Consider the following 25819-nt stretch of genomic DNA (forward strand, 5'->3'; position numbering starts at 1 on the left):
GCACCAGCTGTTTGAATAAAGTTGTGTTTGAATAAGATGGCGGCACCCAAGATGAAGAGCTGGCTAATGCCGCTCGCCGCTGGGGCGACTCTCTCCAAGTGTCTTCCTATCCCTGTCTCGTAAGAGTCTTTATTAGTATATTATTAAGTATATTAGTAAGGTTTTATCTGTAAACTTGGGGGAGGGAGACATTAATTATGATGCTGGCACAGTTCAGGGACCAGGGTTCGAATTTAAATTTAAAATTTGTAAGTTACGGGAATTACCTGATTAAAGTGAACTTTACTTAATTAAGGACTACAATACTGATTTTTTATTCCAAATTACATTTTGCACTGTCTTTTGTTGTTTTAAACTGTTGAACTACTGTAGTAGTTCAGCATTGTGAGAGTGTGCCTCAGGCAACTGGAAAATTTGCATTTTCGGCATCCACAATGCCTGTAGGTGCTGGGTACTGGGGATTTTACTGTACTTGGAAATATGCAGCAAGATTCAACAATGTACCACACCTGCTGCAAAATTAAGGTGCAGCAGACAGCTTTTGCCGAAGCAGGTTTTGGCAGTGAAAATGAACCTACAGGAGCCATTCTTAAAGGTGACTTGACCTGAGAACTGAGACTGTTGATGCTCAGATACACCCTTTGAGATATATCAGTTTTAAAAAAAAATTATTTTTCGCACTATGAACCATATTAACCAAAATACACACAAACATTTCCCTCTTGAATATACACAGTCATTTTCTCCCCTTTTTCCCCCCTCGTTTCCCTCCCTCCTTCCCACCCCCCTCCTCACCCACTCAACGTTAAACATATACATTACAATAAACCCATTAAACAATGTCATCACACAATGAAAATAAATAAGAAAATAACATCATCTACTTTTACACACTGGGCAGTTCATTTTGTCGTCTTCTCATTCTATCATTTTAGGGAGTGGAGGTCCGTGGTAGGCCCTCTCTGTTGTGTTCCTTGTACGGTTCCCAAATTTGTTCGAAAATGTGACTTTATTTTTTAAATTATATGTTATTTTTTCCAATGGAATACATTTATTCATTTCGATGTACCATTGCTGTACTCTCGGGCTCTCTTCTGATTTCCAGGTTGACATTATAGATTTTTTTGTTACAGCTAAGGCTATCATAATAAATCTTTTTTGTGCTTCATCCAGTTTAAGGCCTAATTCCTTACTACTTATATTACTTAAAAGAAAGATCTCTGGATTTTTTGGTATGTTGCTTTTTGTGATTTTATTGTGATCTAGATCTTCCCAAAATGTTTCCACTTTCTCACATGCCCAAATTGCATGTACTGTTGTTCCCATTTCCTTCTTACAGTGAAAACATCTATCTGATACTGTTGGGTCCCATTTATTTAACTTTTGGGGCGTGATGTATAGCCTGTGTAACCAATTATATTGTATCATGCGTAACCTTGTGTTTATTGTATTTCTCATAGTTCCGGAGCATAGCTTTTCCCATTTTTCATTTTTTATGTGCAGATGGTGCAGTACTGGTGAACTTCTATGTTGCACCAGTTTTTCATCCCACTTATAAAGTATATGTTCTGGTACTTTCTCCCCTATTTTATCTAGCTCTAACCTGGTCCAATCTGGTTTTTCCCTTGTTTGATAAAAATCTGATAGATATCTTAATTGAGCTGCTCTATAATAATTCTTAAAGTTTGGTAGCTTTAAGCCCCCTTGTTTGTATCATTCTGTTAATTTATCTAGCGCTATCCTCGGTTTCCCCCCTTTCCATAAGAATTTCCTTATTATTTTCTTTAGCTCCTTGAAGAATTTCTCAGTTAGGGGAATTGGTAACGACTGAAATAGGAATTGTATCCTTGGGAAGATATTCATTTTAATGCAATTTACCCTTCCTATCAGTGTTAGTGGTAAATCTTTCCAATGTTCTAAGTCATCTTGTAATTTCTTCATTAATGGCTGATAATTTAATTTGTATAGATGACCTAGATTATTATCTAGTCTAATATCTAGGTATTGGATTGCTTGTGTTTGCCATTTAAATGGTGATTCCTTCTTAAACTTTGTGAAATCCGCATTGGCATCGCTTCACTTTTATTTGTGTTGATCTTGTACCCCGATATTTCTCCATATTCCTTCAATTTCTTATGTAATTCTTTTATTGATAATTCTGGTTCTGTTAAGTATATTATCATGTCATCTGCAAATAGACTGATTTTATATTCCTTTTCTTTTATTTTTATCCCTTTTATTTTATTTTCTGTTCTGATCAGTTCTGGCAAGGGTTCTATAGCTAAAGCGAACAGTGAAGGAGGTACTGGACATCCCTGTCTAGTTGACCTGCTTAATTTAAATTGGTTCAATATATATCCATTTACTGTCACCTTCGCCAATGGTCCCTTATATAATGCTTTAATCCAATTAATATATTTCTCTGGTAGGTTGAAACCTCTGTAGTACTTTGAATAAATAATTCCATTCTACCCTGTCAAAGGCTTTCTCTGCGTCTAAAGCAACCACCACTGTTGGCATCTTATTTCCTGGTAGTGCATGGATTAAGTTAATGAACTTACAGATATTGTCCATTGTTCGTCTTTTCTTAATAAATCCAGTTTGATCTAGTTTTACTATTTTTGGTATACAGTTGGCCAATCTGTTTGCTAATAGTTTTGCTATTATCTTATAATCTGTGTTAAGTAGAGATATTGGTCTATACGATGCTGGTGTTAGTGGATCTTTCCCCGTCTTTGGTATTACTGTAATTGTTGCTGTTTTACATGAATCTGACATGTTTTGTGTTTTTTCAATTTGGTTCATTACTCCAGGAGAGGAGGAATTAATAAGTCTTTAAATGTTTTATAGAATTCTATTGGGAGTCCATCCTCTCCAGGTGTTTTACTGTTCGGTAGCTTTTTTAATATATCCTATATTTCCTCTATTTCAAATGGTTTTATCAATTTGTTTTGGTCCTCTTGCAATTTTGGTAGTTCAATTTTAGCTAGAAACTCATCTATTTTGTCTTCTTTCCCTTCATTCTCAGTTCAGTATAATTGCTCATAGAATTCCTTGAAGTTTTCTTTGATCTCCGTTGGGTTATATGTAATTAGTTTGTCCTTTTTCCTTGATGTCAATACCGTTCTTTTAGCTTGTTCTGTTTTAAGCTGCCAAGTTAGTATTTTGTGCGTTTTTTTTTCCTAGCTCATAATACTTCTGCTTTATCTTCATTATGTTCTTCTCCACCTTATACATTTGTAGTGTTTTGTATTTTAATTTTTTGTCCGCCAATTCTCTTCTTTTTGTTGTATCTTCCCTTGTTGCTAGTTCTTTTTCTGTACTTACTATTTCCCTTTCCAGCTGTTCTATTTCCCGATTGTAGTCCTTTTTCATCTTAGTTACATAACTTATTATCTGCCCTCTGATGAAGGCATTCATTGCATCCCATTTGTTTTAGATGTGATAGAGCAGGGGGTAAAAAAGGGGGAGGAGTTGCTCTGCTTGTTAAGGAGGACATTACTGCCGTGAAGTGGCAGGATGGTCTGGAGGGATCGTCCAGTGAGGCTGTTTGGGTGGAATTGAGGGGTGAAGGAGGCATGAGGGTGCTAATAGGAATGTATTACAGACCACCAAATGGGCCAAGAAAATTAGAGGAACAAATTTGTAGGGAGATAACGTATATGTATGAGAATCATAAGGTAGTGATCATGGGAGATTTTAACTTCCCTCACATTGATTGGGATACCCATACAGTTAGAGGGCTGGATGGGCTAGAGTTCGTTAAATGTGTTCAAGATTGTTTTCTAAATCAATTAGTAGAAGAACCAACTCGGGACGGTGTAATACTAGATCTCCTGTTAGGGAATGAGCTAGGTCAGGTATCAGACATTAATGTTGGAGAACAAATTGGGTCTAGTGATCATAACTCTGTTAGTTTTCGGGTAGTTTTAGGGAAGAGCAAGGAGGGGCCTAAAGTTGAGGTTCTGGATTGGAGAAGAGCAAATTTCAAAGGAATAAGAAGGGATTTGGGGAGTATTGAGTGGGACAGGATATTTTCAGGTAAGGATGTAAATGAAAAATGGAGGATATTCAAAAAATAAATTTTGCGGGTACAGAGTAGATATGTCCCAGTGAGGATCAAAGGAAAGGCTGGAAGTCATAGGGAGGCTTGGTTTTCGAGGAATATTGGAAATTTGGTTAGGAGAAAAAGGGAGGTGTACAAGAGGTATAAAGAGCAGGGAGCTGAGAGTTTGAAGGAGGACTACAAGGAGTGTAGAAGGAATCTTAAGAAAGAAATTAGAAAGGCCAAAAAAAGGCACGAAGAGGCTTTGGCAGACAGAGTAAAAATAAATCCAAAGGGTTTCTATAGGTACATTAAAAGTAAAAGATTAGTGAGGGATAAAATTGGACCCCTTGTAGATAGCGAGGGTAGGCTGAGTGAGAAGTCTGAGGAAATGGGGGAAATTTTGAATGATTTCTTTGCCTCGGTATTCACTAGGGAAAAAAATTTTGAACCAGTTGAAGTAAATAAAAATAGTGGGGAGGTCATGAAGCATATAAGGATAACCAAGGAGGTAGTGATGGCTGTGTTGAAAAAGATAAAGGTGGATAAATCTCCGGGACCGGACAAAATATTCCCAAGGACACTCAGGGAGGCTTGTGGACAGATAGTGGGGCCATTAACAGAGATATTTAGGATGTCACTGGTCGCGGGGGTAGTGCCAAATGATTGGAGGGTGGCGCATGTGGTTCCGCTGTTGAAGAAAGGGTCCAAATGTAAACCTGGGAATTATAGGCCCGTGAGTCTGACATCTGTGGTGGGTAAGTTGATGAAAAGTGTTCTGAGGGATGGTATTTACAAATATTTGGAGGTACAGGGGTTGCTAGGGAGTAATCAGCATAGTTTTGTCAGGGGTAGATCATGCTTGACAAACCTGATGGAGTTTTTCGAGGGGGTTACAAAAAAGGTTGATGAAAGGAAAGCTGTGGATGTTGTCTATTTAGACTTTAGCAAGGCTTTTGACAAAGTTCCCCACAGGAGGTTAGGAAAAAAGGTGGAGGCATTAGGTATAAATAAGGAGGTAGTGAAATGGATTCAGCAATGGTTGGATGGGAGGTGTCAGAGAGTAGTGGTAGAAAATTGTTTGTCCAATTGGAGGCTGGTGACTAGTGGAGTTCCTCAGGGATTGGTCCTGGGTCCACTATTGTTTGTTTTATATATATTAACGATCTGGAAGTAGGGGTGGAGAATTGGATAAGCAAGTTTGCGGATGATACAAAGATTGATGGTGTTGTGGACAGTGAGGAAGATTACCGTAGATTAAAAGGTGATTTAGGAAGCCTGGACGTGTGGGCTGAGAAATGGCTGATGGAATTTAATACAGATAAGTGTGAGGTGTTACATTTTGGAAAGGCAAATCTAAATAGGTCATATGCATTAAATGGTAGGCTATTGAGATGTGCAGAGCAACAAAGGGATTTAGGAGTGATGGTAAATAGTACCCTCAAGGCACGAGGTAGATGGTGTGGTGAAGAAGGCATTTGGAATGTTGGCCTTCATTAATCAGAGTATTGAATTCAAGAGTAGGGAGGTTATGATGAAATTGTACAAGGCATTGGTGAGGCCAAATATGGAGTACTGTGTACAGTTTTGGTCACCAAATTATAGGAATGATATAAACAAAATAGAGAGAGTACAGAGAAGGTTCACAAGAATGTTAACAGGATTTCAAGGTTTGAGTTACAGGGAAAGGTTGTGCAGACTCGGACTTTTTTTTCTGGAGCGTAGAAGATTGAGGGGGGACTTGATAGAGGTGTTTAAGATTTTAAAAGGGACAGACAGAGTAAATGTGGATAGGCTTTTTAAATTAAGTGTGGGGGAGATTCAAACTAGAGGGCATGGTTTAAGATTGAAGGGGGAAAATTATAAGGGGAACATGAGGGGAAATTTATTTACGCAAAGGGTGGTAGGGATGTGGAATGAGCTTCCGGCAGACGTGGTTGAGGGGGGATCATTGGTTACATTTAAGGAAAGACTGGATAGTTACATGGAGAGGAGAGGACTGGAGGGGTATGGACCGGGTGCTGGCCAGTGGGACTAGGAGGGTGGGAATTTGTTACGGCATGGACTAGTAGGGCCGAACTGGCCTGTTCTGTGCTGTAAGTGGTTATATAATATAAATTTATCTTTCACTGATTCCGTATTTATTTCAAAGTACATTTTAATTTGGCGCTCAATAAATTCTCTAAAATCCTGTCTTTTAAGTAGCATGGTGGGATGTCCTCCAGCTCTATTGCTAATAACAGGGGTGAGTGATCCGATAACAATCAGCCTTATATTCCGTTTTCCTAACTCTCCCTTGGATATAGGCTGACAACAGGAACAGGTCAATCCTTGAGTATGTTTTATGTCTACTTAAATAATATGAGTATTCCTTCTCCTTTGGGTGTTGTCTCCTCCATATATCCAAAAGTTGCATTTCCTGCATTGATGTAACCATAAATTTGGCTACTTTGTTCTTTCTGCTAGTCTTTTGTCCAGTTTTATCCATCTTTGAATCCAAATTAAGGTTAAAGTCCCCTCCTATCAATATATTCACCTGCGTATCTACAATCTTCAAAAAAATATCTTGCATAAACTTTTGATCCTCTTCATTAGGTGCATATATATTGACCAAATTCCAGAGTTCTGAATATATCTGACACTTTATCATTACATACCTCCCTGCTGGATCTATTATTTCCTCCCCTATTTTGATTGGTATATTTTTATTGATTTTTTAAAAAACTTTATTTAAAATTTTATGACATGAATAAAATAAAAATTACATTTAAAGAAATAATAAAAAATAAGATAATAAAAATTAGAATACTACATCATTAAACTACACAAATTAACCCCCCCCAATAATTATAACACAACATTAATCATCTAATTTAAAATTAGTCCAACCCTCCCCCCAAAATAAAGAGTGAAGAATTAATTAACAATGTTGTAAATAAAATAGAAAAAACCCCACTTACAAAAAAAGATAAAACTTAACAACAAAAAAAATTACTAACAACAAAAAAAATCAATACTAAAATAATACCCTTAAATCAAACATAATACATAATACATGTATTTAACAAATGAAATCCACTTTAAAATTAAGTTCAAATATTAAAATCATATAACAACCACATATCTGTTATACAAAAAATCATAATTAATAATACATAAATACAGAATTTCCATTAATACAAAGTTTCCTTTATAATTCATCGAGAGAACAAAAACATCCCTTAGAAAAACAATCAGATAAAATTTTTATTCCCTTCCCCTCCCCTTATATAAAAAAAAGAAAAAAAAGAAAAAAGTTCAAACTCTTATAAAATTCTCCGTATTCTTCAATTATAACATCTTCAAAATTCTCTATCGAAATTAACTTAATTTTATTAAACTCTTCTCCCTCAATGTATTTGTACTTAATTTTCTTCTTTTTCTTCTTATCACCTTTCCCCTCATCTTCCTCTTCATACATTTTTATTGATCAATATAGCTACACCTCTGGCTTTTGAATTATATGATGCTGCCGTTACGTGCCCTATCCAGTCTCTCTTTAATTTATTGTGTTCTACTTCAGTTAGATGCGTTTCCTGCACGAATGCTACATCTATTTTTTTCTTTTTTCAGTAAATTTAATAGCCTCTTTCTTTTGATTTGGTTATGTATTCTGTTAATATTTATAGTCATATAGTTCAACATGGCCATTTCATACTTTCTTTACATCTCATTTCCGCTTCCTCACCACCACCTTTCCCCTTTTCCCCATTTCCATTTCTCAGTTTTCTTTTTTTGAACACATTGTATGACAACACTTCTAAAACATAAAATATTTCAATCATTCCCACATCTAAAATTCCTTAACTCCAAGTGTCCCCCCTCTCTCTGAGTCGCCACTTGTCCCTTGCCAGGCAACCACAACTCCCCACTCCATTCGGACTGTGAATCCTTTCGCAAGTGTCAACTGTTATTCTCAACCACCCAATCCCCTCCAGAAAAGACTTTTATCTTCACATTACAACAAAGCTCCCCCTCTTTTCTTCTCTAGTTCTTTTTGTTATTTATTTATTTATTATTATTATTTTTTAACCCCTCCTCTTTTCCCCCATTCTCCCTTACTTCCCTTTTCTTCCCTCCTTTAGTTCTTACTTATACATTATTTATACTTCCTTATATGTAGTTTGTCATCATTCTTTGTTCTTGTTACATCTCTTCACCTCTCTTTCTGTCTTACAGGCGTTCTGCAAATTCTCGTGCTTTCTCCGGATCTGAGAAAAGTCTGTTTTGCTGCCCCGGGATAACTATTTTAAGCACCGCTGGATATCTTAACATAAATTTATGGCCTTTCTTCCATAGGATCGATTTTGCTGCATTAAACTTCTTCCTCTTCTTCAGGAGCTCAAAACTGTCTGGGTAGAAAAAAAAATTGACCTTTGTATTCCAGTGGTTTTTTGTCTTCTCTCATTTTATTCATTGCCTTCTCCAGTATATTTTCTCTTGTCGTGTATCTCAGGAATTTTACTAAAACTGATCTTGGTTTTTGTTGTGACTGTGGTTTCGGGGCTAATGTTCTGTGTGCCCTTTCTATTTCCATTCCTTCCTGCATTTCTGGCTTTCCCAGGACTTTTGGGATCCATTCTTTTATAAATTCTTTCATACCTTTGCCTTCTTCATCTTCCTTTAGGCCCACTATCTTTATATTGTTTCGGCTACTATAGTTTTCCATTATATCCATCTTCTGAGCTAACAACTCCTGTGTTTCTTTAACTTTTTTGTCACTTTCTTCCAATTTTCTTTTTAAGTCATTCACTTCCATTTCTACCGCCATTACACGTTCTTCCACATTTTCTAATCCTTTCCCCTCATCTGTTATGACCAGCTCTATTCTACTCACTTTTTCTTCTGTACTTTTCATTTTTCTTTTCAGTTCACTAAATTCTAGTGTCAGCCATTCTTTTAATGCTTTCATTTGTTCTTGAAATTTTTTAAAATCTATGTACTGTCCATTCATTTTACCTCCTATTCCTCTGTGCAGAGCTTGCTCTTCTCCTTCTTTATCTTCTGTGTCTGCTCTTGGGTTTGTGTCTTCTATTTCTCTTCCTTGTATCTGTGTCTCTTCTGACTTTCTTGTTGAGCTGCTTGTCTCAGTTTGTTAGGAATTTTTTTTTTCCATGGTGGTTCTCTTCTTCTGGTCTGGTTATCTGTTGTGTCTCTAGTTTCCTTTTTTCTTTCTCTCCCCTCCCGTTCCCGTTGCTTTCTTTATCTTCCAGCTGGGAGCCCTGCTGTCGGGACTCTCTCAGCTGTTCGTGCTGTGGAATGAAACTCCACAGCTGGTCCCCCTTCCCGTCAGTGTTGTCCTTGTCGTGTGCATCGCGTATGCATGATTCCTCGCTCATGCGCAGTTGCACACCCCTGTTTGGCTCCGTGAGCTATTTTTGCAGTCCTGCGGTTAGTGGGTCGCGACCCTATAATAATAAATAATAATAATAATAACAATTACAGCACGGAAACAGGCCATTAGGCCCTTCTAGTCCGCACCGAACCAAACACCCCTTTCTAATCCCACCTCCCTGCACAATGCCCATAACCCTCCATCTTCCTCTCATCCATATACCTGTCCAACCTTTTCTTAAATAATACAATTGACTCCGCCGCCACTATTTCTCCCGGAAGATCATTCCACACAGCTACCACTCTCTGAGTAAAGAAGTTCCCCCTCATGTTACCTCTAAACCTCTGCCCCTTAATTCTTAACTCATGTCCTCTTGTTTTAATCTTTCCTCCTCTTAACGGAAATAGTCTATCCACATCCACTCTGTCTATCCCTTTCATAATCTTAAATACTTCTATCAAATCCCCTCTCAACCTTCTACGCTCCAAAGAATAAAGACCCAATCTGTCCAATCTCTCCCCATACTCCAGATGCTTAAGCCCAGGCAACATTCTGGTAAACCTTCTCTGCACTCTCTCCACTCTGTTTATATCCTTCCTATAATTAGGCGACCAGAACTGCACACAGAACTCCAAATTAGGCCGCACCAACGTCTTATACAATCTCAACATCACCTCCCAACTCCTATATTCCATGCAATGATTGATAAAGGCCAGCATACTAAAAGCCTTCTTCACCACCCTATTCACGTGAGTTTCTACCTTCAGGGAACGATGTACCGTCACTCCTAAATCTTTCTGCTCTTCTGTATTCCTCAATGCTCTCCCATTTACCACATATGTCCTATTCTGATTCTTCTTACCAAAATGAAGCACCTCACACTTATCAGCATTAAATTCCATCTGCCATTTTTCAGCCCACTTTTCTAAGCAGCCCAAATCCCTCTGCAATCCTAGAAAACCTTCTTCATTATCCACTATTCCACCTATCTTAGTATCGTCTGCATATTTACTAATCCAATTCACCACCCCATCATCTAGATCATTAATGTATATAACGAACAACAATGGGCCCAATACAGATCCTTGAGGCACACCACTGGTCACCGGCCTCCAACCTGACAGACAATTATCCACTACCACTCTCTGGCCTCTCCCTTTCAGCCAATGTTCAATCCATTTGACTATCTCAAAATTTATACCTAAAGACTGCACCTTCCTAACTAACCTTCCATGTGGTACCTTATCGAAGGCCTTACTGAAGTCCATATAGACAACATCCACTGCGCTACCCTCATCCACATTCCTAGTCACCTCTTCAAAAAATTCAATCAGATTGGTCAAACATGACCTTCCTCCCACAAATCCATGTTGAGTACTCCTGATCAGACCCTGTCTATCCAGATGTTTATAAGTACTATCTCTAAGAATTTTCTCCATTAATTTACCTACCACAGACGTCAAACTTACAGGCCGATAGTTGCCAGGCTTCCTCCTTGAACCCTTTTTAAATAACGGAACCACATGCGCAATGCGCCAATCCTCCGGCACTATCCCCATATCTAATGACATTCGAAAAATTACCGCCAGAGCCTCTGCTATTTCCTCCTTCACTTCTCTCAATGTCCTGGGGAAGATCCCGTCTGGTCCTGGAGACTTATCCACCTTTATATTCTTCAAAAGCCTTAAAACTACACCTTTTGTAATCTCTATATTCCCCATATTTACCCAATTTGCTTTTTTTATCCCACATCTCCCAATATCCTTCTCCTTAGTGAATACCGAAGAAAAGAAACTGTTCAATATCTCCCCCATTTCTCTAGGTTCCACACACAGTTTTCCACTCTGATTTTCTAAGGGACCAATTTTGTCTCTAGCTTTCCTCTTACCATTAACATATTTGTAGAACTCTTTTGGATTTGTTTTCACCCTGCTTGCCATAGTTTTCTCGTACCTTCTTTTAGCTTTCCTAATTCCTCTCTTAAGATTCCTCTTACATTCAATGTATCTTTCAAACATCTCCTTAACTCCATGCTTCTTATATCTAATGTACGCCTCCCTTTTTCTTCGAACCAAGTTTCCAATATTCCTTGAAAACCACGGCTCTCTCAAACCTTTTGCCCCTCCTTTTAACCTAACAGGAACATAAAGCTTTTGCACTCTCAAAATCTGATCTTTAAAAGACTTCCATCTCTCTACTACATCCTGCCCATAAAACAAATTGTCCCAATGCACACCCTGCAAGTCCTTTCGCATCTCCTCAAATCTAGCTTTTCCCCAATCAAAAACCTCAATCCTTGGCCCTGATTTCTCTCTTTCCATAATGACATTGAAGCTGATGGCATTATGATCACTGGACCCGAAGTGCTCGCCAACACTAACCTCCGTCACTTGACCCATCCCATTTGCCAACAGTAGATCTAACACTGCTCCTTCTCTGGTCGGCACCTCTACATATTGTTGTAAAAAACTATCTTGCACACATTTCACAAACTCTAACCCATCCATTCCTTTCACAGAATGTGTTTCCCAATCTATATGTGGAAAATTAAAATCTCCCATAATTACAACCCTGTGCTTATCACAAATATCTACTATCTCCCTACAGATTTGCTCCTCTAGGCCTCGGTCCCCTCCGGGTGGTCTATAATACACCCCTACAAGTGTAACCTCTCCTTTCCTACTCCTCAGTTCCACCCAAATAGCCTCCGTGGATGTGCCCTCTAATCTATCCTTCCTAGGCACCGCTGTAATATTTTCCCTGACAAGCAATGCAACCCCACCTCCTCTTGCCCCTCCGACTCTATCACACCTAAAACAACGAAACCCAGGGATATTCAGTTGCCAATCACATCCCTCCTGCAACCATGTCTCACTAATCGCTACCACATCATACTTCCAAGTATCAATCCACACCTTCAGCTCATCCACCTTTTTTACAATACTCCTGGCATTAAAATATATGAATTTCAGGGATTTCCCATTTTTTAATCCCTGTTTTCCCTCATCTTTAAGAACAACATTATTTACTTTTCCTGACAATTGCCCTTCATCTTCTTCCAGAGCATTTCCCTTCTCTATCACCTGCCCATCCATATTCAAATACTTACTACAAACTTTCATTGTTTTCATTCTAACCTTCTCCTTACTGCTCTGTACTATTTTGTTCCCTCCCCCCAACCATTCTAGTTTAAAGGATCCTGAGTAGCCCTAGCAAATACCTCTGCCAGGATTCTGGTCCCCCTGGGATTTAAGTGTAACCCGTCCTTACTATACAGGTCACATCTCCCCCAAAAAAGGTCCCAGTTATCCAGAAACTTAAAACCCTGCCCCTTACTCCACCCCTTCAGCCACGTGTTAATCCTCCACCTCATCCTATTTCTATTCACACTGTCACGTGGCACAGGGAGTAATCCAGAGATTACCCCCTTTGCGGTCCTTCTTTTTAACTCCCTACCTAACTGCCTGTACTCACTTTTTAGGACCTCTTCTCTAATTCTCCCTATGTCATTGGTACCTACATGTACCACGACCTCTGGCTCCTGTCCCTCCCACTTTAGGATATCTGGGACACGAGCAGCAACATCTCGGACCCTGGCACCAGGGAGGCAAACCACCATCCGGTTCTCCTTGCTGCGTCCGCAGAATCCCCTATCCGTCCTCTTGACTATGGAGTCTCCTACCACAATTGCCCTCCTCTTCCTTTCCCTCCCTTTCTGAGCTACAGGGGCCGACCTCGTGCCGGAGGCACAGCCACTGTCACTCCCCCCAACCTTGATGTCCCCCTCAACAGTGCTCAAAGAGGCGTACTTATTGCTGAGGGTTACATTCACAGGGCTCGTCTCTGGCACCTTACGTTCTTTTGTCCCTCTCCTAACAGTTACCCACCTTTCATCCTCCCGTGGCCCTGGCGTGACCACCTGGCTGTAACTCCTGTCTATGACTACCTCTGTTTCCCTAACCAGCCTGAGGTCATCGAGCTGCAGCTCTAGTTCCCTAACACGGTCCCTGACAATCTGCAACTCGACACACCTAGTGCAGATATGGACATCCGGGAGTCTGGAAGACTCCAGGACCTCCCACATCTGGCACTCCCGACAACACACAGCCTTAACACTCATCCCTTACCCCAATGAAGTAGTCCCCTGCGGGGACTCCACTAACCTCGGGGAGTGGGCTCCTCTTTCCACGGCGGGTTCCTGCTTTTTCGTGCAGGTAAGGCCTTCACCTTTCTTTTCCGGCGTCTTTCTTTCTTCCTTTCTTCCCGTTGTTTTTGGCTTTTCTTTCTTAGATGCCATTTTCTCCACACCTTTATTTTTTATTTGTTGTGATTTGTGTGTCTGGGGCTTTGCTTTTTCTCCACTTTTTTCCTTCTTTTCTGGAGAGGGCTGGTATTCTCCTACCGGCCACTACTCCATCACATGACTCCTCTGAGATATATCATTGAAGCATACATTACTTTGAGGGTCAACGAGGGAGATGAGGATTTTATGCATTCCCGGCTGGGGAGTCCAGAACCAGGACTGAGATCATTTGAATCTTTATCATCCAAAGGGTTGGGAATCTTTGAAAGCCTCCATCCTTGAATCCTGTGGGTATTGTTTGACTTTTGGAATTTGAGGGAATGAAGTGATACCAGATTGGTGTAAAAAAGTGGTACTCAGTAAAAGATTAGCTGTAATCCTATTGAGTGTTGGAGTGTGGAAATGTCTAGTGACCTGCTCCTGCTTCTATTGATGTGTTCTAAATCCCCTAATACATTATGAATCAGAACTCACTCAGATTTTGTAAATGTTATTAAATGTTTGCACAGGGAACGGAGGGAAACTCTCAATGGGCTTTATATGGAGGCCGATGTTCACCATCAATGGTGTCTCAGTCATCATTCCTCCACTTACTATGTGGAGTCGTGCAGAACAATAACTAAGAGAGAAGGTCATTTTCATTTGGTGAGATCAGGGTCACAAGCGGATAGACTAATTTCCTTAAAACAAACATTCATTGCTCATGGAACTTCCTCCCAGGAGCTGGCTCCTTCTACCTAATTGCTTTGAAGCTTGAACTGCTTTCTATATTGTGGTTGTTGTAACTGCATAGCATCAGCTCCCACATTTTGATATTTCTTCATGCCTACTACATTAGCTACATTGAACTCATCAACTCAACTCATCTTGTTGCTGCTCTATTGTTTCTGATTTTTGCCAGAGAAACAATATTCAGCTCTCCTCATTAGACGCAGTGTTTTGCATTCAGCTCTCCCAGTAATATTCATGACTCTGCAGCAGCAGGATAAAGTGCATGCATTGTACTAGCTGTTATGACTAGTGCTAATTGGATGACTTCGCATAGAGAGGAAATGAGAATTTCTTTTAAGCATTGAGCTGTTGTGATCTTTAAAGCACTGCTCAGTGGAGTCCATCCAAGACTTTTCAAAAGAGAATTGCATATTTACTTGAAAAAATTATTTTAAGAGTTATCGAGAAAAACCTGGGAAGTGGTGCTAATTGGACAGATCCAGCTGAGAGATGCCACCAACACAATGAGCTTAATCCCTGTGGTGAACGTCTTTTTGCTTCAAAGACTCATCAACAAGGAAATCACATTGATAACCTTCATAGATATAGCAAAACTAAATTATCAATATTCTGCAGTCTATAAAAGTAATTTCCTGGAAAATATGAGTTGACCTTGAACTTTGACACCTGGGTATTAAACTGGCATTATGCATTGACCTTGATGAAGGGCTCAAGGCCGAAATGTTGGTTTTGTATCTTTAACTCTTCTACATAAAATATACTGTTCGACCTGCCGAGTTTCTCCAGCATTGTGTATTTACTTATTATATATTGGCCTCCAGTCCCGAATTGCCTGTTTTAATGTCCATTAATTTCAGTTTTGGTGAACTAATCTGTATGCAAGAACAAAACATTGAAAATCTGCTCCAGCTGCAATTCAAGTATTTATTTGAAAAAAAATTTTCAGTTTAATTATCCCAGTATAACTTCCCTTGTAGACTGACATTTGAGATTTATTAGAACAGATGTTAATCATTCATTGAGAGCCTTGGCTTAACAATGGTATTCCCTCCTCTAAAATAGGTCATGATTGAGCTTTAATCCAATGATTTAAGAACATAATCCACAATAGAGGATTGGTGTGGGACCGTGCATTTAGAGATTCCAATATATTTATGGAGTACAGGGTTTATCCTTGTGTCTGGCCAATATTTAGCCTCTATCCAAAGCAGCAAAGCAAATGACCTGATATTTCATCACTGCTTTTTAGAGAACTTATTGGATTCAAAGTAGCTGCCACAATTCCTCGCACGATAATGTGACTGCATTTTATAGGAACGATTTTTGCTGTGAAGGGTGCTTGTGAAATATATTGCTGTATGGAGCACATGTTACTTCATGGATGCCAGAAACCATGATAAGAATGCTAACTGGCTCCATGCAGCTTGATGCAGATTCCACATTGAAAAAGAGATGGAGCATGCCATGAAAGGATTATTTATATATTCTTTATAAGTGAATTCAGCAATACAAAATACAAGAATGAAATGTCTATGTAACTAACTGACAGCTAAAGTGGGCTCTGCTATGACAAATATTTTAGAAGAAAAATGTTGTCCAAATTAGAGGCTGAGTTGCAAGAGTAGGGTCTGGGTCTGTCTGGTTCTTGACATTGTGAGGCTGATTTGCTCAACAGCATTTAAGTTACATGGATCATCAATTTCTATAATTATTCACAGCTTCAGGTGCAGAGAGGACAGGTGCTGTAGTTCCATTGGGAAAAAAAAATCAAATTTAATTTTAACAATTTATGTTACCACAGAAGGATCGTGCAGTGGTGAAAAGTACTTATTGCATTGGAACCAACGACTTGTGGAACAGAGCGATTGGTGAAGGATGCTAATATTTTAACTTTTTAGCTAAGCCTTCATGTTGGCAGTTGACTTTACTAAAATGTCAGTTCATCTATTATTTGGCAAAATCAAAGGTGAATCTGAGAGGTTGTGGGTGGCATAGCCAAACACTGTCCCACAAATTAATCCTATGGTTCTATAAGTACCTGGGAATAGTAGCCAGGAATTGGAGGGAGACAAGTGAGCTGCAACATTTATAATTAAATGAAATTTAAATTTAGATATACAGCATGGTAACAGACCCTTATGGTTCATGAGTCCACACTGCTCAAATACAACCAAATGGCCCACAACCCCGCTATGTTTTGAATGGTGGGAGGAAAGCAGAGAACCCAGATGATCCCATTTTAAATACCTCTATCAGGTCACCTCTCATCCTCCACCTCTCCAAGGAGAAAGGGCCGAGTGGTGAAGGAGCCTTGTGCTCTCCCTGTTGACTATATCACGGCACTGAGAGCTGAGACTGAGGGAAAGCCCCTCCACCACCAGAGCGGGAAGAAACAAGATGCCACAGTGGTGGTAATGTAACAATGTACATTGATAATAATGTATAGTATAGATATGACTAACACTATGAATGTAAAAGGTCTTGAACAGTTTCCTGTTTTGTAAATAATTTATTGGGAATAAAGTATAATTTTGGAAAGTTGACTATGTCAGTGGGAAGCATACCCAGCTGCAGCTTCTGACAAGACAGGGTCAGGGAACTGGAGCTTCGAATCATTTGAGATGCTGAGAACATTAAAGATGAGTCTTTCACTGAGGTGGTCACACCCAAGGGGCAGGCAGCAGATAGATGGGTGACCACTGGGAGAGTAAACAGACAGAAGAGGGTGGCATGGTTAGCGTAGAGGCAGCACGGTTAGAGTAGAGGGAGGCATGGTTAGAGTAGAGGGAGGCACGGTTAGTGTCGAGAGCAGTATGGTTGGCATGGCAGTTAGCGCAACGCTGTTATAGCACCGGCAACAGGGGTTCAAATCTTCTGCTGTCTGTAAGGAGTTTGTACACTCTCCCTATGTCTGTATGGAATTCCTCCAGGTGCTCCAGTTAACTCCAACCCTTCAAAACGTACTGGGTTTGTAGGTCAATTGGATGTAATTGGTCAGCATGAGCTCATGGGCCAAAAGGGCCTGTTATCATGCTTTATGACTAAAAGTTTTTAAACATTAAATTTACAGTGTTCCCCTATGGTCATTCTCCTCATTGAGTTTCTCCATCACCAGACCTGAGCATCTGCAGATTTCATGTTTACCTGTCCTGTTTCTATTTTCCTGGAATGATCAAAATTCAAAATTCTTGATGTTTCTTGTCATAGTTTTGTTTTGGTTGGCCGAGTATCTTTCTCATCCTCTTAGTTCGAACAGCATTGGAAATAGTTCAGCGTAGTAACTGTAAAAAAAACTGCACGATGTAGAGGAGGCAGGAAAGCAAGTGATCTCTAGGGTTAAAGCTGTTCCTGTTCTCTCGACTGGTGCATTCAAGTGGGCAAATGAAAAGGTAAAATTGATGGCTCTTCATTACCTTAGTTAAAGCCATCTAAATGTGCCAAGACTATTGGGAATAGAATGATCTGTGCAGATCCGTAACCTGGTTGATACATCAGTGGACCATCACCTGGCTCATGTTATTGTGTCACCTGATCAGGGTCACTAGTTAAAGATTGTCAAGATGCAAGATTGGGAATGTAATGCTGGTGATATAGGTTCCAAGACTGAGGCCTGTAGTTGGTGCACCTTAGAAATTAAAAGTGCCCTCTTTTGCAAATTTGATTTAAACAAGAATTGGTAAAGCCAAAAACTGTTGCATTAAACTTTAGCATGTCAGGTGTCAAGTCAAATAGTGTTTATTTGTCATTTAATTGTCGTTCATACCATAACCATTGAAGTGTATAGTGAAAATGAAATCGCATCAGGAGAGAGAGATAAATTGTTCCATTGTGCTAGACGAGGCTCACAATAGGTCATCCTTGAACTAGAAGGATGAACTGGATTGTCTTGAAGCTAGCCTTAACCCACAAACCATAGTGTCTGCCCACTCTCATCTCCAGAGGGCTGGCCAAGCAATCCTCTGTGCACAAGTGGCATCCTGTGAGGTGTTGCATGCTCAAAACTATGGATATGCCTCAAGTGTCTGATCCCTGTCTCCAGAAAATGCACAGAAGAACACAAGAGCTTCTGACAATTGCCCCACTGGTTAACATTAAAAATGAGAGCAACTAATTAAAGACATTAAAATAAAATGAAATAAATAAACTAGAGCCTCAGTGTAAAACTGCATCTGGCTTGTCAGTGCATGCATGCTGTGTGCTTGGGCTCGGTGCTGAGTGCAGCCATCCAGTGGGTAAGATGCATTGGCACCTGACCTCCTCTTATCTCGCATACGCATGCAAGTCTGAGACATGCTGGGTTGCCAACTGTAATTAGCCTGTTGTTCTCTACACAGCTGCATCTTACATGATAATATGCACCAAAATCAAATTCAATTCCTAATCCTAATCAGCAAAGACTCTGCTTGCACAGTGAAGTGTCCATTATCAAAAATCCTTGGAAGATGTTGCACAGATATGCTGGTAAACTGACCGATGCTGTGTAGACCTTTAATTCAGAGGATGAAACATGGGTTTCAGATATTTGGATCCTGCTGGAATATGGCATTTAGTTTTGGATATTTTGTGCTAGATTACTACTTTCTGACAATAGATTATTTTGAGTGATGTAAAACAAAAGAATGAGGAGTCAATATTCCGTATTCATCAATGATAATCAAAAAGCAATTTCTCCTCCTTAAATCTTTATCATATTGATATTAATAATGTGTTTAAGCTAAAAAACAGATGCAACTGTAGAATTTTCAAAATGATTCAGTGACAATCTGCATGTCATGGCTTTGTCATGAGGGGATGAACCTCAAATGGCCTCCATAATGTTTGGGGCAAAGACACATTCCATTCCTTTATTTGCCCCAATGCTCCACAGTTTTAAATGTGCAATCAAGCAATTCACGTGATTAAAGTGCACATTCCACATTTTATTCAAGGTTACTTGTAGAGATTTTGGTTCGACCATATAGAAATTACAGTACTTTTTATACATAAAACCATAGAACAGTACCATTTAGAAACAGGCCCTTTGGTCCTTCTAGTCTGTGCTGATGTATTTTTCTGTCGAGTCCCACGGTCCTGCATCCAGTCCAAAGCCTTCTAAACCCCTCGCATCCATATATCTGTCCAAATTTTTTTATGTTAAAATTGAGCATGCATTCACCACTTCAGGGGACAGCTCATTCCACCCCCCCCCCCCATCACTTTCTGTGTGAAGAAGTTATTCCTTATCTTTCTTCTAAACCACACATGTCAAACTCTGGCCCGCGGGCCAAATTTGGCCCGCCATATAATTATATTTGGCCCGCAAGATCATTTCAAAAATATATTAGAGGTGGCCTGCCCTGCAGCGAGAGCCGATGCTGTTTTTTGGTAATGTCACCCCCACCATCCTCCACCTTCATTGCACATCCTTCCACACCCCCTAACTATCCACTTCCCCCTAAAACCACCCCCCTTAAAAGATGGCCAGAATAGTCTCAAAAAGGAATCCAGAATGCTAAAGTTCCACAAACCTTCTACTGGGAATCCTAACAACACCCGGGCATCAGATCCACGGGACGTGGAAGGAGCAAGAGTGTTGCAGGTTGACCGTGCAAACTTTGAGAATGGGGAAAACAAAATTGTAACACGAGAAGTCTGTCGATGTCATCAGCCGGCAAGCCAGTTGGAAGGCTCCCCGCACAACCAGTCACTTCTCCCACCTGTCGAGCGGTGTGGCGGATTGGCGAGCGCCTGTGATTTCCTGTTGGCGCGACAGACATGGCAGACTGCGCACGGCCCCCGCTGTTCCGCAAAGGCTGATCAGCAGCGCGCTGGGCCTGAATGGGTGGGTAAGCAGGGGTGGGCAGAGGGTGTAGGTGAGGAGTAATGGGCAGGGGAAGTTATGGTGGTGCGAGGGGCAGTTAGAGGAAGGGATGAGTAGAAGGAGGGATGGATAGGGAAGAGGTAAAAGGGGAGGGCAGGGTGAGTAGGGGAGGGGTGATGAGAGGGTGAGAGATGGGTAGAGGGAGGAACAGGTTGAGGGGAGAGGCAGTAGAGGGGCATGTATAGGATGGGGTGGGTAGAGGCAGAGCGAGTGGAGTGAGGGGTGAGTAGAGGTTGGGTAAAGGACTGGTCAGGTAGAGGGATGGTGGGTCGAGGGTGAATAGAGGCCTAGAGCCTGAGGAGTGAGCAGGAAATGCTGAGTCCTGATGCAGGCCAAAATGGACACAGCCTGTGAATGCTGACTACATCTCCACAGGGACCAAATATGTTTCCCTCAGGTCAAGCAAAGGGTGAACTTGAGCTACCTACTCCTGACCTGTAACATTATCCTCCTAAAGTTATATCCTAAAGTTTAACATTACATATGTTGAAAGAAGAGAAAACATGCAGATGTTGTTGAAAATTTTCAATAAATATTTAGTTCGGCCCTCGACTTAGTCCAAGTTTTTAATTTTGGCCCTCCGTGAATTTGAGTTTGACACCCCTGCTCTAAACCTTTCCCCTTTCACCCTTAACCCATTGTCCTCTGGTTGATATCTCACCTACCCTAAGTTGAAAAAGCCTGTCTACATTTACTCTGTCTATACCCCTCATAATTGTAAATACCTCTATCAAATCTTCCCTCATTCTTCTATGCTCCAGGGAATAAAATCCCTATAACTCAGTTCCTGAAGTCCAGGCAACATCTGATTAAATCGTCTTTCTATCTTATTGATACCTTTCCTTTAGTTAGGTGACTAAATCTGCACATAATTCTCCAAATTTAGCCTCACCAATGTCTTGTACAACTTTACCATAATTCTCAATTCCCATACTCATTACTTTGATTTATGAAGGCCAATATGGCAGAAGCTCTTTTTACAACCCAATCCATGTGTGACGGCACTTTCAGTGAACCATGTATCTATCCCCAGATCTCTCTGATTTACCCCACTCCTCAGTGCCCTACCATTTACCATGTATGTCCTTTCTTGGTTTGTCCTTCCAAAATGCAACACCTCAAACATGTCTGCATCAAATTCTATCTGCCATTTTTCCAGCTGGTCCAGATATCTCTGCCAGCATTGAAAACCTTCTTCACTGTCCACATCACCTCCAATCTTTGTGTCATTTGAAAATATGATGATCCAATTTACCACATTATCATCCAGATTATTGATATAGACAACAAACAACCATGGTATCAGCACTGATCCCTGAGGCACACCACTAATCACAGGCCTCCCATCTGAGAAGCAATCATCCACCACCACTCTCTGGCTTCTTCCCCATAGTCAATGTTGAATCCAGTTCACTACCTCACCATCAATATCGAGCTTATCAACATTCCTGACTATCCTTCCATGTGGGACCTTGTCAAGGGCCTTACTAGAGTCCATGTAGATAACATCCGCAGCCTTTCTTCATCAACTTTCCTGGTAACCTTGAAAAACTCTATCAGATTGATTAAATATGACACAAAGCCATGTTGACTATCCCTAATCAGTCCATGGCTATCCAAATACTTGTGCACCTGATCTATTAGAACACCTTCCAATAATTTACCTCCTACTGATGTCAGGTTTACTGGCCTATAATTTCTGGGGTTACTTTTGGAGTCTTTTTTGAACAATATGAGTTACCCTCCTATCCTCTGGCACCACACCTGAGACTATGGACATTTTAAATATTTCTGTTAGAGCCCCTGCAATTCCCACACTAGGCCCTGGAGATTTAGCCACCCTTATTTGCTTTAAGACAGCAAGCACCTCCTCCTCTTTAATCTGTATTGGTTTCCATGACCTCACTACTTGCTTTCCTAACTTCCTTTAATTCTGTCAGTTTCCTGACTGAATACTGATGCAAAAACCTAATTTAAGATCTCCCCATCTCTTTTGGCTCCATACACAGCCGACCACTTTGCTCTTCAAGGGGATCAATTTTGTTCTTACCATCCTTTTGTTTGTAATATACCTATAAAACCCTTTGGATTTTCTTTCAAATTGTCTGCCAAAGCAACCTCATGTCTTCTTTTAGCCTTCCTGATTTCTTTCTTGAGTTTTTTTCTTGCATTTTTTAATACTCCTCAGGTACTTCATTTGCTCCATGTTGCCCATACCTATTATATACCTCTTTCATTTTATGAACCAGATTCCTCAAAAACCAATGTTCCCTATGCCTGTTAATTTGCCTTTAATCCTGACAGTAACATACAAACTCTGTACTCTCAAAATTTCACCTATGAAGTTCCTCCACTTACCTTGTACATGCTTGCGAGAAAATAACTTCTCCTAATGCATTCATTCTCGATCCTTTCTTATTTCCTCAAAATTGGCATTTCTCCAATTGAGAATCTCAACTCAAGGCCCAAACCTATCCTTTTCCCTAATTAACTTGAAACTAATGGCATTATGATCACTGGATCCAAAATGTTCCCCTGCACATACTTCTGTCATCTGTCTTGTCTCACTCCCCAATATTAGATTCAGTATTGCACTCGCTCTAGTTGGTACCTCAATATATTGATTTAGAAAACTTTCCTGAACACATTTGACCAACTTGAAGTCATCCAGCCCTTTTACAGTATGGGAATCTGAGTCAATATGTGGCAAGTTAAAATCACCTACTATCACAATCTTATGTTTCCTGTAGCTGTCTGCTATCCCTCATTTCAGGGCATAATAATGTTTCAGACATTTGGCTTCAGAAGGGTGGGAGGATGGTTGAGATATGTGTGCATTCAGGGCATCGGGAGCTTGGATATGCAGGTGGTTGGTCGAGACCACTTAGTAAGTCCGTGTTCTGGACATTGAGAGCCAGGATGAGTTGGCAGGTGGCTAGGACTGTTTGTTAAGGCTATGTGTGGGGCATTGGGAGCTCTGCTGGGCGGGCAGCCAAGGACTAGGTGAGAGTCTGCGGTCATAGTGTCGGGAGCTCCAGTGAGTGGGTGGCCATGTCTAGATGAGAGTGCACGGTTGGGGCGCTGGCAACTTCTGAGGGTGGTAAATCTGGGCCAAAAATGGGGGTGGGGAGAAGGGTGACTTTAACATCCGATATATGGAAAACACCACATTTTTGGTCAAAAAATAAGGGGGTCAACTTTTACATGGTATTGACTATTACAGACAAGTACTTTAATATACATACCATTATTATGTCCCAAATATTATGGTGCCCTGAAATGAGGGGACTGTGCATAGAAGTGCTGTAATTTCTACATGGTCAAACCAAAATGTATAAAAATAATAAAATAAAATCTAGAATGTGCACTGTAATTACGTGAATTGTTTGATTGGATCACAGGGCAAAATGAAGGTGCCTTTCTGCCAAACCTTATGGCGAGCACTGAGGTTGGAGTGTTAGTGATATGGGGAAAGAAGAGAAGAACGAGGAGAGGAGAGAAGGATCAGAAGGATGGCAGAGAAAAACTAGATAAATTGAGAGAACAGGAGGTCAGTGACTGGATGATCAGCTATTTTGTTGGAGAAGTAAATAAAGTGAAATCCTTAGAGGAATGTAAGAAGAATGGGTGAAAGTACAAATGGATACCAAATTAAAAAATTTAGCACAAAAGCTTGTGGAGATTTACAAGATCGGTGGTGTGAATATGGCACAGACCAATGTCAGAGCAGATTGTAGTATCATGGATGAGGACTGAGGCAAAAGCAATAGCTTCCATAGTTCATAGGAATCACGGAGATAACAGTACCAGTGACTGAGTTCAATCCAGCGCTGTCTATAAAGAGTTTGTACATTCCCTCGATTACCAGTGTGGGGTTTTTTTTTAGGTGTTCCTGTTTCTTCCATCTTGCAAAACATATGAGGTTGATAGGTTAACTAGGTGGGACAGGTTTCATGGGTCAAAAAGGCTTTTTACTGTGCTGTTTTGTTAACATTAAAATAATGATGGTTTAGATAAAGAGGCAAGGAAAAGGAAAAAAAAAGGAATGTAGGATGACTCTGGTTTCATGCACCCACATGAATTAAAATTCAAAGCTATACTAAATTTATTGCTTTCAGTGTAGTACTGATAGGATGTCATATTGCCAGAAATATTCTCTCTCTCTCTCTCTCTAGAATAAAATGTTAAACTGGGTGTCGTATCTACCTGTTTAGTTGAATGCTAGAGATATCCTTGCTCTATTCGAAGAATTGCAAAGAGAGCAGGACCAGGTTTGCAATAAGATCAATGCATTAACCAATGTGAAAAGCTCATTGCAGAGAGACTGATGATATATCTGCTGGTAGAAGACATTTAACACTGGGTTATCAAAGATATGAAATGTACTATTCTTATTCCAGTTAAGAGAACCAGCACTTCTGAACACAGTGACCACTAGAAACAAAACCAGTGACAAGAAAGCATTACGGAGAAGATGAAAGGAGTGGATACCTTCAGAGAAAAAAACAAGCAGGAAGCAAACACTGGGACCAAAAGTGAACTCTACTGTACTTGTATCTAGGTAAATGGCAGAAACTGGGTGAATCTCCTGAGTCAGAGTGGTCCAACTTCCAGGGTATCTGCTATCCATGCTCGGATCATTATCTTCAAGGTTTACAGGCCATCCTTCACTTCTACCTTAATGTGGAGCCAAGCGGAGCAGGAATGCAGACTCACCAGGGATTATTTCTGCGCCAACCCTAACAACTCTCCTCTCATTCTGTTGTGACTCAAAATTTGTCAGGTCCAGAAGTAAGCAACTCTCACCTTCTCTTGACAGCTGGCAAATGAAGCAGATCTTTGATGAAAAAAAATTTTTTAAAGGAGAACTTGCTTTTTTCAGTATGTCCCAAAGTGCTTTCCATCCAATCAAGTATTTTTGGAGTGCAATCGGTGTTTGAAATGCAGAAGCCTAATAAACTGAATACACCTGTGATGGTCTGGTCTCGGAAGCTAAGCAGGCTCAGGCCTGGTCAGTACTTGGAGGGGAGACCGCCTAGGAGCACCAGGTGGTGTAGGTTTCTGTGAGGAGCATTGGACAAAGTGGCGACTCTCTGTCTGCTTTAAAATTTCATGTATATTAGATTCTAAATATAGTACAGGTACACCCCAGCAAACGTCCGTGTTCTGTATAACTATCATCTGTATTCAATCTAGCCTAGTCAGTATAAAAGACCTAACATTTTGTGCTCCGCACATATTACCTTTGAGAACTAGAGTACAATGTGAGGAATCAAACTCAAATCTCACAGCGCTAATTTCAAATTGAAAGTAGTTACAAGAGCAGAAGAAACTGGCAACAGAGTGACAGCAAGAGCATTCGAGATTGGCAAATCATCTATTTGCAAATGGAGAAAGAGAAAGAGGAGATTGAGAAGATGAATCCACAAAAAAACACATGTGTCATGGACCCAAAGCTAAATGCCTCCAGTTAGAGTCTGACTTGAAGGAGTGGATTCTTGATCG

General features: G+C 40.3%; 1 protein-coding gene across 1 annotated transcript in view; it reads right to left on the reverse strand.

The window, feature by feature from the left end:
- The window catches only part of LOC138745232 (uncharacterized), a 40039-nt gene extending 15095 nt beyond the window's left edge, over positions 1-24944 (reverse strand). The window contains exon 1 of the mRNA XM_069902295.1: positions 24866-24944. Within this exon, the coding sequence (XP_069758396.1) occupies positions 24866-24944 (79 nt within the window). The remainder of the gene's footprint in view (positions 1-24865) is intronic.
- Between the last annotated feature and the right edge of the window lie 875 nt (positions 24945-25819).

Source organism: Narcine bancroftii, chromosome 11 (genome assembly GCF_036971445.1).
Source record: "Narcine bancroftii isolate sNarBan1 chromosome 11, sNarBan1.hap1, whole genome shotgun sequence".
Taxonomy (NCBI): Eukaryota; Metazoa; Chordata; class Chondrichthyes; order Torpediniformes; family Narcinidae; genus Narcine; species Narcine bancroftii.